The sequence below is a fragment of the Ambystoma mexicanum genome, chromosome 4q (genome assembly GCF_040938575.1).
Source record: "Ambystoma mexicanum isolate Mex_15411 chromosome 4q, UKY_AmexF1_1, whole genome shotgun sequence".
NCBI lineage: Eukaryota > Metazoa > Chordata > Amphibia > Caudata > Ambystomatidae > Ambystoma > Ambystoma mexicanum.
The window spans coordinates 861,755,326-861,779,645 of NC_090928.1; the positions used below are offsets into that span (position 1 = coordinate 861,755,326).

The 24,320-nt window shown below is 45.1% G+C and overlaps 1 protein-coding gene across 1 annotated transcript in view; it reads right to left on the minus strand.

Annotated features, from left to right (window-relative positions):
• Nucleotides 1-24,320, minus strand: part of TTC7A (tetratricopeptide repeat domain 7A) — a 2,220,458-nt gene that overhangs the window by 1,692,454 nt on the left and 503,684 nt on the right. Inside the window, exon 6 of the mRNA XM_069608425.1 lies at nt 18,107-18,185. Within this exon, the coding sequence (XP_069464526.1) occupies nt 18,107-18,185 (79 nt within the window). The remainder of the gene's footprint in view (nt 1-18,106; nt 18,186-24,320) is intronic.

Below are 24,320 nucleotides of genomic sequence, written 5' to 3' on the forward strand. Positions count from 1 at the left end.
TTTCTTTCAGATTCCCAAGGCTCTCCACAGAATTCTGCCCAAATCTCTTCACTAGCAATGTCCAAAACCAGAAAGTTAGCCCACCAGTTGTCCAAAAATGTGCATTATCTGTGCCCCCTTGAGGAGAAGGAGGGAAGATACTATGCCCCGGTACAAGTACAGGGGCAGGGTACAATTTTGGCACTGGTGGACACTGGATCCCAAGCTACCCTTTTGTCCAAAAGGGCCTTTGAGGAACTAAATGCAGGAAGGGGGGAGAATTACAGTATTCCTCTCACCTCTCTTCCTGGACAACTGCAGAACTTTGGCGGGAAGGAGATTCCCGTTGAGGGGACTGCAGACTTGGACATTAAAATTGGGCGTCACAAGGTGAAACATCCGGTCATAGTAGTGACTCCAGAAGGCACCCCTTGTTTACTAGGGAATGACCTCCTGAGAAGGTTGTCACCCCTAATAGATTGCATAAACAAGGTCCTCTGGACCCAGACTAGCCGACCAATAAAATTAAAACAGAGTGTCAACCATGTTAGTTTAAATGGAACCTGCCACATGGTTGAACAAAAATCTGACCAAGTAGAATTTCACTTCCAGAACAACCAAATTCCAGACGTGACAGTAATAGCAGTAGGACAACAGACTGGTGATGAGGGGTCCTCTCTATTTCTGAAAATCAACCTTCCTTCCAGTTTAAGGTGGTATTCCACACTGGAAGGAAACACCCTGAAATTCTTTACTAATCCACAATCAGAAACTCCCACTCCTATAGTCCAGAAAGATGTGAAATCAGCTCAGAGCCTGGCTGATGTTCAGCAAATTGGAGAGCAGTTGTTCATCCCTGTTCAGTTAAATGATGGGAAGGACTCTGTTCTCGCTCGAGTGTGTGCGAACAACGGTAAGAGCTTCATCAGCGAAGCGATGTTCCGCCAACTCCCAAAAGATCCAGCCATTCCCACATTCAAACTGATAGACAAATGGGAAATGGACCTGGAAGCACCCAATTCCAAACATTTCCTGCCAAGCAGGTGTATGCTCAAAATCTCCATTGGCAACAAGAGCATAGTCCATAATTGTTGGGTCGTGCGAGACGTCACTGCTGCCTTTTACTTAGGCAGTGACATTCTCAATCGCTTTGCCATTAGTTTGGACCTAATCAACTTCAAAGCTTGGTCCCGATTAGCGGATAATCCCATGGGCTTTGATGATCCAGAAAAAGCATTTAGGTCAAATCAATTGCTACCTTATGCAGTTGAAATTCAGATCAAAGAGGAAGTCACCATCCCAGAAAGGACCCGACAATTCTCCCTGGAAGTGAAAGTTAACAGAGGACAACAATTGCAAAACCCTGATTCTTATATACATCTAAATGCTTCTCTCCAACAGCAAGGATTGGGGGTAAACCCAACTCCATTAGTCAACATAGAACATGACACCAGTCCAATAGAGGTGGATAACAGCGACTTAAAGAGTATGACTCTAGCCGCAGGCACCATTATTGGAATGGCGGTTGATGAGCGACATTTCTCCATTGATCTAGGAAATGAACTGTTAGGACCAATTCCCAAGGACTGTTTTGACAGCGACAGCGACAGTGATGACAACACAACACCAGACAGGATTTTCACCCGGCATGGGGGGAACTTTCTGGTGTACACTTCTTGCCCTTATGGTAAGGAAGATGTGACTTGTGACTTCAGGAGGGATGAGGTGATTTTCCAGGTCCATGAGGTTTGCCTTTCCCACCACCCAGCTGGAGGAGGCCGCGGAGATAGCCAAACCAGAAGTCTTTCCAGGCTTCAGGCAGATGGTGGAAGAGAGAGTCAACCTAGCTGATGCCTGTGTGACTCTGGAACAAAAGCAAAAGTTGAAACAAGTTTTCTTGGATTTCCAAGATCTCTTTGCGGTAGACTCATATGACTGTGGTTGCACCGACATCCACACCACAACAATTCCCACGGACCCTGGAATGACTCCAGTGTTTGTGAAGCAATATCGCTTGCCTCTCGCATCCATGGAGTCCCTTACTGAAATAATTAAGAACCTTGAGTCCCGGGGAATAATCCGTAAAGTCCACAGCACTTTCAATAATCCGGTGCTGGGAATATTGAAGCCAAGCGGCCAGTGGAGACTCTGCGCCGACCTCAGGGAGCTCAACAAACGGGTCCATACTTCCCGATGGCCTCTGCCCTACATTGACCAAAGGCTGGCCCAGATCCAGGGGTCACAGGTATTCACTGCAATAGACCTGACTAATGGATACTGGACTGTGCCTGTCAGTAGGGAGGACCAATACAAGCTGGCTTTTACCTTTGGGGGCCAGCAGTACACATGGACCCGGACTTCCTTCGGATATCTCAACTCCGGCAATGAATTCAACATTTTCCTACACAAGGCCATGCCCGACCTGGGTGCAAGGGGTAACCTGGCTAATGTAGATGATGTCCTCATCAAAAGTTCATCTGTGGAGGAACACATAGCGGAGATCCGTTATGTTCTGACCCAGTTGAGGGCCGCCGGAGCAAAACTTTCCTTTCAGAAAGCACAGTGGTGTAGAACCCGTGTTAAATTCTTGGGGCATGAGATTACTCCTCAGGGTCTCTGTCCCCAAGAAAAGAAAGTTGAAGCACTCCAGAAACTGAAAGACCCCACAACTCTGCGGGAACTAAGGAGCCTCCTTGGACTGACTAATTACAGCAGAAAGTTCATTGAGGGCTACGCAGAGATCACCAGACCCCTGATTCATCTCCTGAAGGGGGGGGTCAAGTGGGAATGGGTTCCAGAACAAGCCGAGGCAGTAAGACAACTCAAAAGAAGCCTCTCACAAGCGCCCTGCCTAGCTTACCCTGTCAGAAACAAGGAGTTCTTCCTGGAGACAGGGTTCTCTAATACGTGCTTGACGGCAGTATTATACCAAAAGCATGACAAGCTCAATAAAGTAATCTCCTATGCGAGCAAAACTTTATCCTCTGTGGAGGAAAAATTCAACGATTGTGAGAAGGCACTCCTGGCAATGGTGTGGGCATTGAAGAATTACCGCCCGTTTATCCAGGGGGAACACATCATAGTGGAGACTCCACACCAGCCTCTGCAATATCTCCAAAGTGACAGAATCCGGGCCGGAAATGTGAGTAATTCCCGAATTACTTCCTGGATTCTGTCAATGCAAGGCTTTCCTGTGGAGGTCAGATATGGCCAAAACAAGAAGAATCCCCTCGCGCAAGGTCTGGCTGACTTGCATGATTGTGCCAGAGAAAACTGTCTCGAGGGCGAAAGTCTAAAAATCAAGGACAACATGGAGGCATACCTTAATTCCCCACACAAAGTCTTTGAAGAAGACAAGTGTGAGGGAATGCCCACTGTCTATGTGGATGGATGCTCGTACCATGTTGACAACAACGGGGAGAAAAAACTGGTGGCCGGCGTAGGGAATGCCTGGGTGAAGGAGTTCCCAGAAACCTCAGCTGGATACAAAATTGGTCCCCGAAGTAGTCAGGTGGCAGAATTGATGGCTGTGCAGCAGGCCATCCTCACTGCTGTCCAGCATTAACTCCACGAACTGGTCATAATCACAGATTCGGATTATGTACGGAACGGGTTCGTGGAGCACCTGGTTAACTGGAAAACCAGAGGCATGTTATGTGCTAATAACAAACCCTTGAAACATGGGAAGTTAATTCAAAACATTGATGATCTGGTCACCTCGAATGGGATGACCATCTATTGGAAAAAGATCAAGGGTCATTCCAAAGTAGAGGGACCAGACAAAACTGGAAATGACTTAGCTGATCAGCTGGCCAAAACCGGGCCATCCAAGGGGATCTACGAGAAATAGAGTCCCTATTGGGGGAAATCCAGGTCACTGCTATCACTAGGTCCCAGACAAATGCTCACAATGATCTTCAACTGCACAATGGAGTAAGGAGACCCCTGATGCTGATTTAATTACAGCTCAGAAGGGAGATCCAATTATTGGTAAGTTTTACCAACACCTTGAGGACCCTGAAAACTTTCCCCTGACGGATACCGATTACATTGGGAAAGTGGACCTAAGAGTGATGATGAAATGTCCAAAAATGTTCCGAATCCAAGACAGTTTGCTGGTAAGGAAATCCAAAGCTGGCCACGATCAGTGGGTGGTTCCTACCTCATTCCGAAGCCTGATGTTAAGTCACGCCCATGATGCGGCCACCGCCGGTCATAGGGGGTTTCACACAACACTGGAAATCTTAAGAGAGGTTGCATACTGGCCACACATGGGGCAGGACCTCGACCAATACTTGAAGGGGTGTCTTGTGTGTGCACAATTTCAGCCATCATCCCTCACACACCGTGCGCCTCTCCAAAAGAGGGGGATGACACTGCCATGGTCAGATTTGCAAATCGACTTTGTAGGCCCTGTGATTCGCTCGTCTAGAGGAAACAAGTACATGTTGACTGTTACATGCTTGTTTACCAAGTGGGTGGAATGTCTCCCAGCCCCAAACTGCAAGGCCGAAACAGCAGCTGCCCTGATGATTAACCACATCTTTTCCCGTTTTGGTCTACCTCAAAGGATTGAGTCAGACAGGGGTAGCCACTTCACCAGTGAAGTAATGACAAAGATGTGGGAGATACTGGGGGTTAGAAGCTACACATTGCTTACAGGCCTGCTTCTTCTGGAGCAGTGGAGAGATACAACGAACCATTGTGAGCATCTTAAAAAAGTTTGTGGCAGATTCTGGGCCAAGTTGGGATATCCGATTACCTCTGGTCCTAATGGCCATCAGATCTACCCCTTCATCTGCAACCAAAATGTCACCATTTGAGTTGATGACTGGACGCAAGATGGTGCTTCCCCAGCATTTGCTCTACAGAACCCAAGAGCAAACGTTGATAAATGCCTCCACAACTCATGAGTATGTGGAGAATTTAAGGAAACACCTTCAGCATGCTTTTGCCTATGCTCAGCGGAATCTAGAAAGATCAGCCGAGAGCATGAAGACCCACTATGAGTTAAAAACTACCCAAAAGGAATATAAGGTGGGTGATCGGGCCTATCTATACAATTTCTAAAGGAACCAGGCCAAACAGTGAAAATTCTTGCCTACATGGAAGGGACCCTTTGAGATTATAGACAAGATCTCCCCTGTGGCCTACAAGATCCGCACCCCCAAAGGCGGTTTGGCAGAGGGGGAAGACAAGTGGGTCCACATAAACCAGTTGAAGTGTTCCCATCCCAGGCACACTTTGCAGCAACTGGAGGAGTCCTCTGCAATCCCAGAGCGTACCGCTCCAGAGTAATTCAATTCCAACCCTAAAAGATCCTACATATAGCCTATCAAATTCTGTGTTTCTCAAGTTTATGTGTTCCTGTCTCTTAATTTAAAAAAATGTGCATGTTCATATCTGTTGAGTTCTAAAATATATATGCCACCCCACTATATCAATGGTGGGGGAGAAATGTCCATGAATAGGTATTGCCGCTCTTCCTTGGTCGTCCTAGGAGAAAGAAAACCTGGAGACTGGCCAAGGAGGACAATCCGGAGACCGGGAGCAGAGACCCGAGGGGCCCGGGGTACCGCCCAATCTTCCCATCAGGACCGGGGAGGAGAACCGATCGATCTGACCGGATGCAAAAAGATGCTGAACTTTGCCATCTACCGGAAGAAGATGAGGAGAACATCCCAGATCTTGCGAGTTCCATCAGTGAAACAGAATGGCCATCGCAAGAGGGGGGCTTGTGGGATGTTTTTACCCACGCATCCGAGCCCTACCATAAAAACTGTGCATTACTGGCATTGAAAACATCATGATGGCCAGAGCTTCCCAGAAAATGCACAGGGAAATGCATGAAGAATAGGCTGCCACCCATTTTTGCCGATGTTATGGGCACAGAAGGGCACTGCCTAAAACCACCATTGGGCTGCACACAGTAGCCTGAACCCATTGCAAAAGGGGCAATGCTGATTGCCAAAAGCAACCCACAACTATTGGGAATTCATTCCTTCAAAGGGCACAGAATTATTTTACTGCAGAACCACACCAGTGCCATGTGCTGAATCTGGATAATATACTTCCATGTAAAATCTCTTGTTTGGAATGCATTCATTCAAGACTGATCCAAAAAAATGGACGCAGTACCGATAAATACCTCAAGGCGGCGCTAGCGGTCTAAACTCTGACAGGGAAACTGCATGTCAGGAGTTGCAGGAGAGGCCTTTACATCAAAGGCTGGGAGTTAATTAAAATCTTAACCACATGCTGTTCCCAGAAGACAATCTGATTTAATTAACAGGCCAAAAGGCTGGGAACCCTTCTCACCTCAGGAAGCCCAGGAAACCACATGGTCATACTAACCAAATGCAAAGTGGCTCCCTGGTCTGCTGACCTCAGCCTCCCAGAGACCACACAATAGGCTCTTGCACTTGAATAGAATATGCTGATGTTGACTGTTCACTGTTGACTGTACACAAAGAGCTCCCAGCAGAAGAGACATGTGATCACTGACCCACCCAAGTCAACAACACTCTGAGAACTGAATTGAAAGCAAAAAATATATATTTTACAGGAACACTGATAACTCTTGGTACCCGGATGACAGAAATGTGAAATGTGGGGAACCTTAAAATGGAAACTTTGCCTACAATTCAAGCCCAAACTCCAATTTGTGTGATGTTCTGGGGCAAAACCCCGCTATTTATTGACACCACAGACACTGTATTTAAGCTAGACAAATGGAAAGTTACTGAGATATGTGTAGTAGGAGGCTGTACATTTGTATACATTTTAATGAAAAACCAATATTGCAAAACCAGTTAAAAAGTGCAAAATGTTGCCATTTCTGAATGCAAGCCCCCAGGAAGAGCAGAGTTTGAACAAAGTATACCTCTTGTGATATGTGATGGGTGCATGTAATTTTAAACAACTGCGTATCTGTGCAATATGTATTTGGGTCAAATATAGATTTGTGTGGAAACTGACCAGGGGAGGATCCTCTGACCCATAAAACCCACAGCATCACTCTGACTCACATTTCCTTCCCCCAATCATGGGAGAGGGGAGGATTGGGCCAATGACAAGTAGAGAGGGGCAGGCTTAGCTAGGCCTAGGCACACACCCATTTTCAAAACACATAAAAAGAGACTGCTGGGACAGGTAGGGACATTCAAATCCAGTTGCTGCAGAGCCTTTTGCCGGACCACACATCATCCAGAAGATACCAGTTCCAGACTGACTCCAGCTACATACTCCAGAACCTAGAACTTATACTCTAGAACCTAAATCAGAGGCCTAAAACCACAAGCTGAGTTCTCTGCAGCAGGCCTCAAATCATTGCAAGCTACTCACCGCCGGGCGAGCTGCTTGAATCCCTTGCACAGAACTTTTGCCAGGACCAGTGCAGAGATCCAGGAGCCGTGCAGAGACCGCTGTATCTGGACAGACCAGACCAGTGCCAGACCAGACCAGCAGAGCAGAGACCAGACGCTGTGCGCAGAGACCGTCCGTGGCGAGACCGGAACCAAAGTCCAAAACCTGACAGATCCGTGGCGCGACCCAGACCTTCCAAATATATTGTGAGTACAGCTAGGACGGGGCAAAACCAAATCTCTTAGTTTAAAGTAATATAATTCAATCTATTTAACCTAAGTAGAACTGCCTCCTAAGTGTCACTTGTCATTTTGGTAAAGCTGCACCACTGTCACTTGTCAATTCTGCAGCTGCAAAGCTGTCACCTGTCATTTTGAGTTTACTTTAAATCCGAAAAATGACCTTTACAAATGTGTTCATATCTCTGGAACCGTTTGGGCTACGAACTTGGTTTAACTTTCCTCTGAAAGCTTAGAATCTCAGCTTTTCAACGAGCCTAGAACCGACTTATACTTTTGCCGTAATCACGATTCACGCACTCGCGAATTTTACCGCGATTTGCAATTTGGTTAAAAATCCAGCCACGTGTAACCATCAGCAGTCATTTCTTTCCTTGCTAAAAATGTGTTTGCCTCTTAATTACCATCTCTGAATCATTGCTAAAGTGAGCCTGCACTCATCCCAAGTATCTCTCACTCACCCTGAACCTCCTAAAGGGAATTAAAAGCATTTTCAGCATATTTCTCACTTCATTGCCACCACATTCAAAGCACTTGGGCCTGTGTTTTAAAACTCATACCGGTTTTCTCTAAGCTTGCTGGGGGGAACTGAATTTCGTATTGTATTTGATTGCATTCCTGAGAACTGTGTGCTCCTCTTTCCATCTCCTTCCATTTCTTACATTGCATAGGGGAGGGGGGTGAATTGCCAGAGAAAAAGTGATTATTTTATCTTTTGCTAAAATCATATCAAGTATTTCTGTACTGCATTTTATTCCTCATTGCTTTTCCCTTGAAATCATAAAAGTAGTTTTGCTACTTTATCCATCCTATACTAACTCCTCATTGATTGTAAAGAAGTGTGCTAGTGCCAAATTACCCATTGTTGATCAACATCATATGTCTAAGTGTACTATCAGATATTAATTTATTATAAAGTGTGATATATATATATTGTTTAAATTCTCAAATAAACCTTTTAAACTTGCAAAACAGAACTACTTCTTGGCTCAGTGGGGTCAGGGGGATTCTAAGAGAGGGGTGTTATATAGGGGTAGTCATCCAGAACTCATGAACTGGACATAAAGATATATCAATAAGGGTTTCCATTCAGTATCCCAGACTAGGCATTGACTTAGCTGTAGTGTTCAATTGAATCCTCTTACAGACCTCTTGGCAATCTCATTAGTTTCCTTTGAGATAGGGAAACCCCTCTTAGTCTTAGGGATAGAGAGATTTTCCAACCGATTTATTATCAATAAAAGTCTATATCCAAAATTCTATAAGCTTTGTGTCCAAGTCTTACTTCTGCACCCTTACATACCTCATTCTCTTAGGTGACATTTATCTTCCCCCTCCAACCACTGAACTTTTCTTAGTGACCCAGCTTTCTCCTCTGTTCGTAACCTATCTACCTGCACAGGGGGTAACTCTTTGGATCTCTTACTCATCTTCACCTCTCTCTCAGCCACTAATACCACTGTCATACATCCATTTCCGGTCACTCAATTGTTTTCACCAACATCACTGTTCTACCCTCTGACCTTTCCTCACCACTTCCTTCACCTATTACTAAAAGTACATTTAAACCTTCTGCCATTCGCCCTTTCTCTCGGACCTACAGTTCTCACTCTCCTCCTTCACACCCGATGCCTCTTCCACCAACAATGCTTTCTCTAGCTTCCAATCGCTACTATATGACTCTGTCTCCTCTCACTTCCCCCAGCTTACTTTCACCCCTAAGTCTTAGCTGTGGGTCACCCCATTCATATGCTCTTCCCACACAGATGTGCATTGTCTAATGTGCAAATGGGGGCATACCCACTCGCATGAGGACCTGAAACTGTACTTCCCTGCCCTGAACTCTCTCAAGTCCACTCTTGTTAGAGCAAAAAGGGAATTCTACCTAACCCTCATTGACCTTCAGTCCAACCATCCTCACTGGCTACAGGGCAACCTACACTCACTCCTCCTAATTTGATGACTATCAACTTCAATCTCAAAGCAAATGACCTAGCTGAATACTTCACTGCAATCATTTCCAAAATTAGAGACTCTCTGTTGACCTTCCTCACACTCCCTCCTCATACATTTTCCACTCTGCAAACTCTATCATCATCCTCTGCCTCTATCTCCCACTTTAGTTGCACTAATACTGACCAAGTGCTATCTCTACTGATGAAGGCTAACCCCTCTTGTGCCCTATCAGACCCCCTTGCTCTTTAGCTGGTCAAGCCTATTACCCCTTTACTAGCCTCTGACCTCGCTGAATTCTTCAACTTGTCCTTCGACTCTGCTTGCTTTTCCTCTGTAATTCTCCTTGTTCTGTCTGCTGCCTTTGACACTGTTGATCACTCTGCTCTCCTTAATACTCTCTTTCTTCTTTGGATTTATGATCAAGTCCTTGCCTGGATTGAACCCTACCTTGCACCTCGCCAATTCTCTGTCTCCTGGAGCAACAACACCTCTCAACTCACTCCTCTGTTGGTGTTCCACAAGGCTCTGTCTTTGGTCCACTCCTCTTTACGCTTTACACCTCTGCTCATTGGGCACCAAGCTTCTCCTTTGAGTTCTCGTACCAACTCTTCACAAACTACACTCAAATCTTCTCTTTTCCTGAACTCTCCTTTGATCTCTCTATCAAAGTTTCAAACTGTCTCTCTGCCATTAAATATTAGATGGCCTTGCCTTCTCTGATGTTAAACCAAAACAGAGTTACTCTTCTTCCCTGCCAAAAGCTCTCTCTCATCTTTTCCTCTACCTATCATTCCCACCTGACACTCTCCCCTAGTATTCTTCAGCTCGAAACCTCAGCATCATCTATGACCCTTCTCACACCTTCTCTACTTTCATCTCCAAAAATGGAACAGCAACTCGCCTCAACTTCCTAAACATTAGGAAAATCAGGTACCTGCTTCCTTTCAACACCACCAAGCATCTCTTAACCACTCTTGTCTTTTCTAAACTGGGCTACTGTGCCAGCATCCTCTTTGGTCTCCGAAACTATGCTTTCTGTCCCCTCGACAAGATCATTAACTTCGCTACTAGGACTCTCTTTGAACTCCCTCACTTCACATCTACTTTCTCGTACCATCACCAGGCTGGATGGCTGACAATGCAAAACAGGGCCAGATTTAAATGTCTTTTCCTGGTTCACAGATCTATCCACAGTAAGGCATCATTGTATATATCCTTCTCTATCCAACTCTACCAGCCTTCTCGTAATCTCTGTTCTGCCTCCTCAACTACCCTTGTGGCTCCTCACCCTCCCTGTGCTTCCTCTTGCTTCACTCTTTCTCTCTTCTTGCTCCACTTGCATGGAATTCCCTTCCCCTGAACATCCGAGAAACAGTCCACACGTATGTATTCGAAACCAAGCTAAAATCCTACCTCCTTGCCTCCGAATTACCCTTTTAGCCTACCTCTCGTCTGCCTGCTAGCTAACATGTTTCCCTCGCCTCTAACCTGCTGCTGTCCCTTACTTCCTCTGCCTCCACTGTAGCACTTCACCCATCATGGTCACATCCCGAGCACAACTGGCCATAGCGCCTACCTGCACTTAAGTAACTCATTGTCCTTAATCTATGTTTGTCTACTTATGTATTGTCCATGGTGACTGTTCCATTTACTCCCCTCCACAACCTGGTCATAATGTCCCTCAAACTCACCCCATTATAAGTACCTCACTGCTTCCCCTGGAATCTGATTTCTTATCTATTGTACATTTATGATCAAAAGAGCATTGTTCCTCCTGTAAATAAATAAATAAATAAATAAATAGTGAGTAGCTTCTACAAAGGATTATGGGAATCAGTGAATGTCACCAGCAAATTGGAAAAGATGGCAACTGAAAGTGACCCTTGCAATGAGTACCTGAGACTAATTATATTGGGGGGTAATAAACACATTTCTGAAAAAATTGACTCACTCTCATTATCCATGAGACAAATGAGGCAATATTTATTTCTTTATTTAGTTTATGTGTAAAACGCACATACAACCTGGAGGCATTGAGGCGCAATACATGGATACGTTGCAAGATCATGCTTCGGAGGTGGAGCAAAGAATCTCAGGACCTAATGATGCTAGCAGAGCACAGGGAACGCACCTGCCAGAACTTTGGGAATTGTTTTGAAGGCAAGTGGCCACGCTTAGTGACCTGGAAGAGAGGTCTGGGAGGAATAACATTTGCTTGCTTGGCTTGCCCAAGGGAATGAATAAAGGGAACATGGAGACATTTATAAAGCAGTTTCTACCTGCTCTCCTAGAGAGTAATGAGAGACTGAAGGCTGTGCTGGCTGACAGAGCCCACAGAACACCTATGCAAAGACAACCAACTGGCTCACTGCTGTGAATGATGATTATTAGGTTGATGCAGAAGCAAGACAAATTGAAATTGCTGAATGAGGGATGTAAACAGGCGTTGATGCAGTGGAATGGGCACAGATTCACACTGGAACCAAACTTTGTTATTGAAACTTAGAAGGCGAGGAAATCATTTGCAGAAGTCAAGCAACAGTTAGCACTACAGGAATACAGTATGCCTTACTAACTCCCACCAGATTAAGGATTAACCATAATGGCAAAAGGCAGTGTTTCAATGACCTCAAGGCTGTGCTGCACTACATGGAAATCTTGATTTGATTTGGGGTGAGTAGTTGGGGTCTCTTTCAAGTTGTGGTTGAAGTTGATGTGTCTGATTTGAGTCATTTATAAGTGAATGTCCCCGAAGACCTCTCAAGGCTTCAGGAAATGCTCAGGCTCGACCCTAGCGGGATCAAAGGCAGTGCACCCGGTGGTATCCCATTCCGATATATAGGCTAACACTAAGCAAGCCACTGTAACGCTATGTACACTTGTGAGTGATATTATCTTGGTCAGAGTTTCGGAAGTCAGTGATGCTTTAGGGGCCTCCCAATGATGCAATATCAGAGGCGCTGTTAGCAAATAGCACTGGAAAAAACATAGATGACAACACATTGTTTTTTTAAAGAGAAAAAGCAACCACTTTGGATATCAGGGGGTACAGAAAATATGAAACTTTCCCTGATATGCAATAATATCAGTTGTACAGGTTTAAGTAGATATTCCAAATTCTCTCAAAGATAACTTCGTTTCCATGATTGGCATATGTCAGTTATTCCAACTGGCTTGCCAAGTCGGGTCATTGGACATTTTTGACATTTATATTGGTGGTGTGCTTGCAGTGACTGTAACCACAAAAGTGATGGGTGGAAGGTTTTGAATGACTCTGAACCACTGGCATTGCTCTGGGCAACCTCCCACACCACCGTTTTTTAGCCCATCTTGACCATTGCAAAAGGAGTCCAGCCATATGCAAATCAGTCAGGTACTGCCACCAATGGTAGCAGCGCAGCCTGAACAGCTAGGCTAGGTCCCCTCTGCACGGAAACACAAGCAACCCCAGACATGTTACGCCTTTGTTGGGCCTCCTCAGTGAGGTGCAGCTTGGTTTCCTATGGCGCAGCAAGCAAGGGACCCACGTCTGGGCATACCCTCTCTCACATAGTGAGACAAACTGTGACCACACAAGTGATGGCTGGAAGGTTTTGAATGAATCTGAACCACTGGCATTGCTCTGGTCAACCTTCCACACCACCGTTTTTTAGCCTGTCTGCGTCATTGCAAAAGGAGTCCAGCCATATGCAAATCAGTCAGGTACTGCCACCAATGCTAGCAGCCCAGCCCGAACTGCTAGGCCAGGTGAACTGATTCCAATGACAAAAAAAGACCTTTGGCCACCTTCGGTAATACAAATATTCGAGATAAGTGGGCCTTTGGCACTTTATACAGGCATGAATTAAAAACCACACACACATTTTCCATTCTAGAAAAAAACACTCTCCACCAACAACGATGAACCAACCACTGAGCATTCCAATATCAAATGCTTGAAGTCTGCATTGTGGGAGCAGTCTATTCAACATGTAGAATCAGATTTGATCCCCAGCTTGCATGTCTTAACTTATGTCCAGTAGGAACAACTTTCCTTTACAGTATAGTAGCTCTTCAAGATATGCTGCCACCACCTGTATACTGTTATGCACTATATAAGTGCTGGGGGGTGGGCATGGCTGGTAACAGCTCACTTGTAGACCCGTGTGAAGCGTGGGCCATAACGATGACTAACGTCAGTTATCATGCAAAGCCCGTACCCCCAACCAGAGGCATAGCGTAATAACGCAATTAGCACAGTTCCAGAGTGCTTACATGTTTTTAAAGGAATTGGGTGCGACAATAGAGCGCTAGCCTGATTCCCTAAAAAATAAAAGGGCTACCATGCAACAAAGAAAAGGGTGTAATGTTGATGGTGCCCAGAGGAGGCAGCGAGGGCCCAGAGCAGCTGGTGAGTATGGGAATGGGGGGAGGCGGTAATGCAGATGGGACCAGTGCAGCTGGTAAGTAGGGTAAGCGGAGAGATAATGGAGGTGAGAGGGAGCAGAGAAAAGGTGGAAGCAGGCTGTGCCATCACCAAAAAAAGGGCAACATCTGGGGAGTGGTGCGGAGGCTATGATGGAATGTGGGCTTATACCGTTGGTGCAACCCACGTTCCCAGCCTCCACATTAGTTGGTACCACTCCCCTGGCCGGGCGCTAAACACTAGGGAGTTTGCATAGTTTGCTCAACCTTTATAATGTGATAAGCCTGTTATTAATCTTTCACACCTGGAGTAACCAGAGGATCTCCTTGCTACTGAGGAGGGCCATAACATGGGCTCCCCCTTCCTGGATATCGGGTCATTATTACGCTTCAGAGCATTTGTACGTAAAATGGTATCAAACCTCATGACTTTTGCTGTTCCCCACCTGACCATCCTTACGTTGAAAATACTATCTAGTCATTTTTGCACATTTAGGGAGAATTGTGCCAAACCTGATCACTCAAGTGTAGGCTAGTACTTAAAGGGGTACCACCCGATTAGTGTGTTTCTATTGATACCCAATTTCGTTTTTCCCATGTTGGTCAGACATCCAAAGTTAGACATCCAAAGGTCAGCCGATGTAACAGTAAGGCCTTACTATAATGTCTCAGATCATAAAACCACAGCCACCAATTGCAGATTTTGTTTTTGGGCTCTTACATCAAGTCCCTTACTTTTTAAATGTTTCCATAATTTTATTTGTGTATCATTGACCTAATTTGGTGGGAAGAGTCCCACTGCCATTGCAACACGTTTGGGCTCATTTTAATTATAATGTTTTGGGTTGCTCATAAGGCCCCCGGTCCCAGGGGTGCTTCTTAAGTATCTCATTTGTGCTGTAGGGTGGTTATGTCACCCTACATTGGTTTTAGGGAGTAGGCTGCTGGTAGTCATTAGTTTTGGCTAGTGACAATATAGCAGCAGGTGTGCTTTAAAAGATGCTATAAAATAGCACAACAGGACATAGCAAACAGTTTCACTCATTCTCCTGTGGGATAGTACTCTGCAAACCCAGGCAACTTTTGTGAGTGTCAGCAACAGGGGATAAACTTAACGTTGGCTCTGCCACAGTTAGTCTACCACTGACATGTACACTATTTTCTTCCTACTCATTACATCTATCCCATTGCAATGGTGTCATTTCTTTACAAATAGTGTGATTACGTTCACATTATTTGAAATAAGGACTCCAGTGTTTGCAGTTAAGTCAGAGTGTGATTGCATAATTGATCACGATCACACACTTTGGGTAAACAGTGATGCAGGGATATTAACCCCCTCTGAAAATGAGACCACATATTTTCCTACCTGTACTTGGTACGCATACATAGGTTTTGGATATAAAGGCCTACAACAATACTGTCTTATAGTGTTAACTTACAAAATAAATACACAAATTGCATAGTAAAGCCACATGACGACATGTACATCACTATAGCAACATATTAAGCCAAACAAATATCATTGTGGCTTTTATGTTTACATCTTCACTGGTAAACTACAAGTCCCAGAATGCAAGATAACGCAAACCTGAGAAATATATTTAACCCCACTGTACGTTCAGTGATTTAAGGCATGCAATAAAAGAAATTGTGTAATAAATTCAGTTAGGTGTGAAGATTACATGTTACAAACATCCGGCTCATTGTTATTCATGATGTTGAGAACATTTGATTAGTGACATAAGCAACTTTCTTGTTTTGCACGTCAAGCTAGCAGACATCATGGATATAAACACATTTTTGAAAAGGTCCTTTGCGTTGCTCAATTTAACTACCATAGATGTTCAAGGTAACTGGTGCTTTGAAAGGTCTTTTCAACTGTAAATGGTCCATCATGCATATGGAAGGCGCTGCTCCTGAATAAAGAAATGTGTTTACAGGTCGTTAAGGTGCTCAGGCTGCCGAGCCACAGACATATGCTGTGTGTGTTTCTGAGACTGGCCGTCTAATGGGAAACTGCCACTGCTTCAATGTCCGGCCGAGCAGGTTCCATATCAGAGGCGTAGACAGGGTAGGGCCTGAGCAGGCAAGGCCCACCCAAAATCTGTAAATGCCCACTCAGCAGCTCTCCGTGGGCATTTACAGCTATTAACGTCACTGCAGTGGGCACAACTACATTAGCTTCAGGCCCCACTTGTTAGATAATCCTGGATATGCCTCTGTTGTATATTTGGCTCGGGAGAAAGAAAAAGCAACCAGGGTGATTTTCTTGAGTCTTTGAACTAAAGGTACGCTCTGTAAAAAGCAAACGAACTAGCGATACGCCATGCCAGTGATTCCTATTACACCGCCGTCTCTCGGTACGTAAGGCTGCCAGATACTGAGAGAGCAGCAGCAGCCACAGCACCTTTTGGGCAGGACGATTAGAGGACAGATTGGAAGATTCTACATTGTGTGTGTTGTTGAAATTTAGGAGGGGTTGTGTCCTGTGACAAAGAGGAGGAGATTGGGAGTGACATGTGTGCCTGGTCGGGAGGGCTGCTGGGTGGAGGGGCGTATTCTAGTGTATTGCCTTGGGCATCAAATTCGTGAGAAACTGCCCTGTACGCAACAAACACATTCCCAAACTCACCCATCAATAAACATTCATTTATAGGCAGCCGTGGGTATTATTTTTACCAATGCATGTTCATTTTTTAAAGTATGCTTGTTAAGATTTTACACGATAACTGCGAACAGCAACTCCAAAAACATACCACCCTGCTATTCCCCACCCCTTCCTCCCACCCTCCCCCCAGGACCCTCAGAGGTAGGAAACACCCCAAAACATAAATCATCGTGCCAACTCGCTAAACAGTTTCAGAAAATCTCCAGAATCTGTAGTCTGTGAGGGCAACGTTGATACATATAGTCGTTGCGGAGGAAATATAAAATAAATCCCCAATCTATGTTAATAGCATCATAATCCCCCTGAACCCGATATGTGACCCACTCCATAGCTAAAAAATGCCAATCTTTCTGAAGCCAATCGAAGCCAGTTGGAGGATCTCTTTGCTTCCACCTCTGGGCAATAATCAAGCAAGCGGATATAAGGGGAAATATGAACGCCTGCCTATTGGCCTTAGAGGACAGCTTCACCTCTGGATCCACAAGACCCAGCAGCCACTCCCGTACACCTAACCTTTTATTTTATCGAGAAAAGAACCTTTTATTTTATTGAGAAAAGATCTTGCATATAATATTTAATACAATCTCAGAAGGGTTTCAAGATCGGACAACTCCACTAAACAGGCACTCAGTCCCCTGCCACTGCGCATCCTTGCAGCGGCGCCCCCAGACATTTTTCATAGCGGTGGCCTGATGAGGTTCTTAAGGTGGCACATTTTTATAAGGGTGGCTGTGGCCCCTGTTGGCAACCCCTTGGTGGTGCCTCTGCATCCTCGCCAGGATAATGTTGACAAATTGGGATACATCATATGTAAAATGACAGGGGCATAGTGCCATGGAAATATAGTTTAATACCAGACTTCCCTGATCTGATTACACCGGGTCAACTTAGGCACATTGCCCCATAAGAATTGCCAATGTTCATTAGGTATAATGCTCTTGATAGACTGCTCCCAGTTTTTCAAGTATGACCAAAGTGGAAAAGCACCCTGACCCATGAGAATCTTGTATATAGAAGATATGAATTTCTTCTCACCGGTATGAGTGGGAATAAACCTCTCGGAGAACGTAAAATCTCATGAAGCAGCCTCTCGCACAGCAGGGTTCGAGAGCCAATGACTAAGCTGAGCAGGAAATAACCTTTCTCCTTCCTGTACCCCATAAAAACGTGTGCACTCCTCAAAGGATCTACCAGCCGTTCTAATGCATGCTTTTAACTGTTCTGCATCTCACTCCATGGGGCTTCTGCCATGAATACATTATTTCCAAAAGAAAGGCCAGACACAGAACATGAAATGTGCCGGCAGCTCATTGGTTACACTGCCATTGCTTCTGTGACAGCTCATTGGTTACACTGCCACTGCTTCTGCGACAGCTCATTGGTTACACTGCCACTGCTTCTGCTCCCTTTGCTGCACTGTTGGAACCTTACCAGCCAAACCAAGAATAGACAGGCCATATTCAAAGTCCTTATAAACATGCTTTTTCCTTACCATTTTGAAGGTTTGGGTTGCTTTCGTTTCCACAATTCTCAACACATCTCGAAGCTCCTTCATTCCTTTCAATATGTTCCTAATGAAAGAATGAAAGTGAAAAGAAAGATTAAGTTCTGTGCCATGTTGTGCAGCCTTTCTAAACATGCATACCAGCTTGCATGGGCTCAAGCTGGCAAGGCAGTCAGGGGTATAGCCTTGCAGGACCTGCATTGCAGAATCAAGTAGAATATTGCACAGTCTAGAGAATGGTCATATCAGAGATGGATATACAAATGAAACGTTAGTGATAAACTTTAGGGGGAGAAGGATAGCTCGGGGGCAACGCGCCCGCACTTAGAAACCACTCGCTGATATTAAATGCGTTATAAATGAACAACAACATGAAAACTCAATAAAAAAAAGAATACTTTCTTAGGTGCCTGGTTGGAATGAACTGTGTATTGCCTATGTTCCGCTAGCTTATGGTTGTTGAGCGCATCGCGAGTCTCGGGAGGATAGCACAGGGGCAACGTGCTCTCCTTGGAAGCAAGATGACACTGAGCAACACAGGTTAGAAACCTCTGGGTATTAAGCGCGTTATAAATAACTTACATCATATCATGAATGTGTATGACACATTCAGTCAGTTTCGTGACGCTGCGTGCACGGTTGATGCGTGGGTGTCTAGTCAATTCATAGCACGCACCTGGCTAGCCCAGTGCTGATTGAAGCTGTGCACTCTGAAGGTTTTCTTTAGTCACCTGAATTATATTCCTATCCATGCAAAAAACTATTATTTTACGGATTTGTGATGGGAACCAATGAAAACACACTTATTCTCCTAGTAACCGTTGTGGAGTCGACACTTGTTATGTTTTTACATGAGACAGTGTACAATGGAAAGATTTGCAGACGGGCTGTTGCCTCTGATAACCAAGTCATGATGGCGAAGGGTGCAGTTTCTGCTAGGCGCAGACTCGTAGGGGTGGACTTGAACCCAGTCCTACCAGGATGCCAGCAAATGTACAGAATTTCCTCTGGGCCTGTCCATCTCTGACTAACAAATAGAGTATGGAACGCCGTACTAGCCAAACGAACAGTGCGGGAAGTTTTTATCCAATAAGAACATCAAAAATCAGCACGCGATCTTGCAGAGATGAGACCTTCCTTAGGCAACTCGTGTACTGCTTGCTCTCAAGACCACATAAGTCTCTTCCTCATGCAGTAATACTAAAACTGAAACCGAATCTTCATTAATAGCGAAGACCGGTTTGAGTGTAAGCAAAACCTGGAAACAAAGAACCATGATTGCATTTTATGGCCAGTTAAAGGAAAATCCGAATTGATAAAATAAATAAATCGGTTTGATTCCCTTTTGATCCATTCATTTTATGTTCATTTTGCAGGGTGTGGGGGGAAGCGGCAGGTCTGTTCACGCAGGAGTGTAAAGAGTATATGTGCTGCAGACAAATCAGTGGCTGCGCGGGGAAAGGAAAAAGGCCCAGTACCGTTTCCTCAGTAGAGCGCTGAAAATATGTTTTCATTCCGAATAGTTCCAGCAAACGCCCTTTGTGGCAGACATTGCATGCCAGCATCTGGTCAATCCATGTCTGTCTAACTCAGAAGTCCTCTAATATGCATGTAGTGTCCGATGGTTAGTTATGCATACTTTTTGTTATACTTCCAAAGACAGTTCTAAAACCGCACGGAATGTGGGGGCGTGTCTTCATTTTATAGTCCGATCATTTGGAGCTCAATCCCAGCAGATGCTTGAAATGCCTTCCCATGCTCCAGTTCCACAAACACTCGAAACAAAAACTGCAGGACGAATAAAAATGCCACCCTCACTTCACCAACAGTATTGTGCTACTGTATAAAATGCCAGGCCCAATACTGGCACCCTGCCATGGTAAATCGCTCTCCTGCTCTCAAGCTAGGGTCACTCTGAAAGAAACAACATATAATAAAAAATAAAAAAAATGCTGTGGCGTTTGACTTTAGACATTAGCACCCTGGAAAGGGGCGCAGGTCAATCAGGATACTCGGAAACGCATGCTGTATTCTCTGATATAAGCCCACATTCTGAACAGCTTGAGTGCTGCTGGTCAGTGCCCTCTTCCTTCCCGCACCTCCCTCACCCATTAGCACCCTTGTAGTTCATCTGCAGGTGATAAGGGAGTGTTTAACTTTAAAAAAAGAAAGAACACGTACCTTGCAGTGTGGTGCCACACAGTAGTTTCTAGACTCTGTTTCCTTATTGATGACGTTGCAGTCATCAACATAGAAATAGGACTGCAGAAGTACCACGAGGCACCGCACCTCAAGGTACAAATTTGTTTTAAAATTAACCACCTTAGCACCTGCGTATAAACTTTACTGGCGCTAATGGCAATATGACCTGTGCGGATGGGCCGACCTTGCCGGTAACGGCACTGGTGCCCACATTAAAGGACCCTCGCTTCGCTTAGGCCTTTATCTTGGGCGGCAGGCTATTACAGACATGGTTACCCCGCTGCCTTTGGTCATATCGCCTCAATAGTGTCCGACTGCTATTGACCAGAGTAACCTCTTGTAGCAACACCGGTCCTCCCCAAGACCCCTCTGCTGCCTCCAGGAGCATACTGTAATAAGATATAGTGGTGTATCCATCTGTATGCTGTCTTGGCTTTCCTGGCTCCCCTGCCTCACTTTCTTTAACTGCAAAGCAGGGAAGTGTGTGGGAGTGGGACAGTCGATAATGCGGATGCCTGACTGCCCGGGCCTGGTTTTTATGTCCTAGCTAGTGGGATCCGAGAGGTGGTGTCAAAGCTTTTAAAATAGGGGTGCAGATAATACAAAGCATTCCAGACCAGCACTTCCAGAACTTCCAGCTGGGCTTTGCACTGGCCTGTCTTGGGTGATGTTTAACTCTTTGCTTTGTGTTGAGCAGTGCGTTTATGACTGGTAGCTCTTTTATCAGCAGGAGGCCACAGAATAAACAATAGTGGGTCAGGGAGGGATAATGGAAAAGAACCCTGTCCTCCAAAAACGTTTCTTTGTTTTGCCCATTAGCACTGGGATGGCACATTTGTTTCTCAGATTAAAAAAACACCACACAACCACCAGTTAATTGTCCAATTAGAGACTTCAAAAATGAGGACAAAAACACTTCCTGAAATAAACTTATTTTGAATCTTTAGTAGTAGTAGTTGGTTATTTATGTAACGCCTTTATCCCATTAGTATGGCTTTAACGCGGGGAACGCCCTCGGAGGACCGAAGTCCAACGTATGGCAAAATTGTCATAAGTATTAGAATGCGTGTGTGCATTTGGCCAAAATATGGATTTGGGTGGGATGGCCGAGCCCCAGTAACCTACCCATGATGGTCAGGCATGCGGGTGGGTGCTGAGAGAAGGTCAGTAGAGTGCGCGAGTATGAGACTCGTTGTGTGTCCAGCTAGACCACATAACGAGTATCCACATAGGACGTAGCTGAATTCCGATGGCAGAGATGTTGTGTTCTGTGCTTCTGTCTGGTGTTTGGAGGCAAATGCATGCATGTAGGCAGTTGTGCCTGCGGCTGGTGTCCACCGCAGTGGTGCGTAAATACGTACATTGAGCCTCAGTTGGAGCTTTGCTTTTGATGTAGCCGTGTAATGAGATTGTCTGGTCCGCTCCGAGATTGTACTTTACCTTCGCCTGGGGAATATATTGGGAAGGCAATGACAGCGTTCAGGCCTTGGTGTCATCGCTGTATAATCCACCTCCATGATTTCTGCTCATTTGACTGCTTGTGGAACTGCAAATGTTCTTCAATTCATGCTTAGGAACAATCTACCTCACCAGCCCCTGCATATATCCAAAGAGGTAATTTTACCACCACTCGTGCCTAACACCTGGCTGTGTGGATGCTCCAGTGCTTGGTTTTAAAGAAGGCAGTTGGCAGTGGCAAATATGTGACTTAACCAACCATACGCTCAATCTTCCACATTGGCTTTGGACTGTTTGCTCTCATTTCCCATCACACAGATGATTCTGTTTATGGTCCTCTATAAGATTCACTAATAGGTCCTTAAGGAGACAAACGATTTCACCTGTGCATCCCAGTGCAAAATCTGCATTCCACTGGTACACGTACCTCCTCATACCGTCAATCAAATGTCAATGTCCTCTGGGCAGGTCTCTACAGAGCACTGGGACTCAGAACTGAAACCCGCTGCCTCCCAATCCATGTTATCCGTTTCAGACAAAAAAGCTTAAGGAACTTCTAATTCCTAAATGGTGTATTGCTGCATTTACAAATGGTTCCGATGCTAGCACTAGGACGCCTGCATTATGAGAACGCTGTGCCCTTTAAGTACCAGCTGGCATTACGTAACATGCACTGCAAAGGGGGTACCCACCCCACAGAGTCGGGCTAAGGAGACAACTTCATTACAGCCACTGGACTGTAAGGCCAGTTATTTGGCATCAGGCCACTACGATACAGGGCTGGAGGAGGCTATAGACTACACACCATGACCCTGTGTAGGAAATAGGGAGGGCAACACAGAGCCCTCATCCCCAGGTCATTGTCTGTGATTGTGGTACCATCAAACATATAACCACACATTTTCCTCACCTCAGGGTAATGCCATGAGAGCAATAACACGATGTACATGTTCATGCTATGGTACATGACCATGGAGGGCTTCAGCTAGACTTACTTGTCTAGTTGCATAATAGAGGATATGATGTGATGATGATTGAAATCTGAGCCTATAGAACCTGATGACTAAGTAGGAAATTAAGGGGAGCTTCCTTAATGTTAGTGATTGCCCCTGACCCTATTAAAAGATTGGTAAATAAAACGTCGGTATACTCCTTACAAGGGTAAAGGTATATAGTCACTGCATGGCAGGAGTTCTGGGCTATTCAAAGGGCACTCCTACCGGGACAAAAATCCTGCTTGTTTGAAGCCTTTTTTGTCACTCAATCTTCATCATAATCAAGGGAGCTGTTTAATTGCGGTGGGCTGCCAACACTTTGGGGATCATTACGAGTATGGCGGTAGGGGGTTAACGGCACCGGTAAGGGTGCCGGTGATGTTAACCCCCTACCGCCACATTCCGAGGTCCCTTAGCGGGTCCCACCACGAACAGCTGGTCTGACCAGCCATCCTTAGCGGGAGCCGTTAAGGGACCATGGAGCTAATAATGGGCCCGCTATTTGCGGGCCCTTTATTAGCACCTTCCCCATTCCCATTGAGCCCTATTGGGGCCCAATGGGAATGGGGAATGGTATTCAGAATGGGGACCTACCGGGTCCTCCAAGGTCGGAATGACCCGGTAAGTCCCCATTCAGTCTACCTGGACCCGGACACAGGTTTGGAGGCAGCTCTACCACGTAGACTACCCTAGCATGCAGTGGATGTCTGTGTGAGCTAACTAAGCCTCCGGCACCCAACTGCTAGACTATCTGTAAGGCTTTTTATGACTGTTTTTGCCCAGGTTATGAAGTTATAAAAAATCTAGTGGGAGTGCTGGAAAGATCCTCAGAATTGTGAAAAGGAGGAGAATAATATGGAGAGGATAATAGCAGGCATATAACAGGAACGAATTGTTAGTACTTAGGAGAGATTTCCTACTATTATTCTAGTTGAGAAGTGATTTGGACTTGGCTGCATTGGAATGTAAACATTACACATAAGTAGTACAAGGGGGTACCTTGTCTATCAATTTTACATTTTGACGGGTGGCCCGCCCCCCATTTCCGGTCTTAGCCTGTTGCTTTTAAATAAATGTGATTACCCCCCAACATTTTTGATTGACCCCCAACATTTTTGATTGACCCCAAAATGTTTTGATGCACCTTCATCATTTTCATATGCATTTTATATAAATTTGTTTTGTTTTTTTATTTGTATTTGGTTTGTATTAAACCTTTTGAGCTTATGGCCCTTTAGGAATGTGCATCTAATGGATGGGATCACACAGAGTCCAAATAACAGAACAAACTCATGAAGATGGCAAAAGTACTGTTTTATTAACGATTATCTAAAACAGGGAGTTACAACGAACATCAACGAACGTACGCTCAATTTCTCACAGCGGTCTTTTCACAAAACATAGAATATATATCAAAAATACATCCAAAGTGATGTTATACTACTTAGCAAATAATGAAAAACCTACTAGGGATCGGGAAAGGCTTAAGGGGAACAGCTAAGTATATTATCTATTGGAACTAGGAGTGTAATTTGGCTGCCCACTGT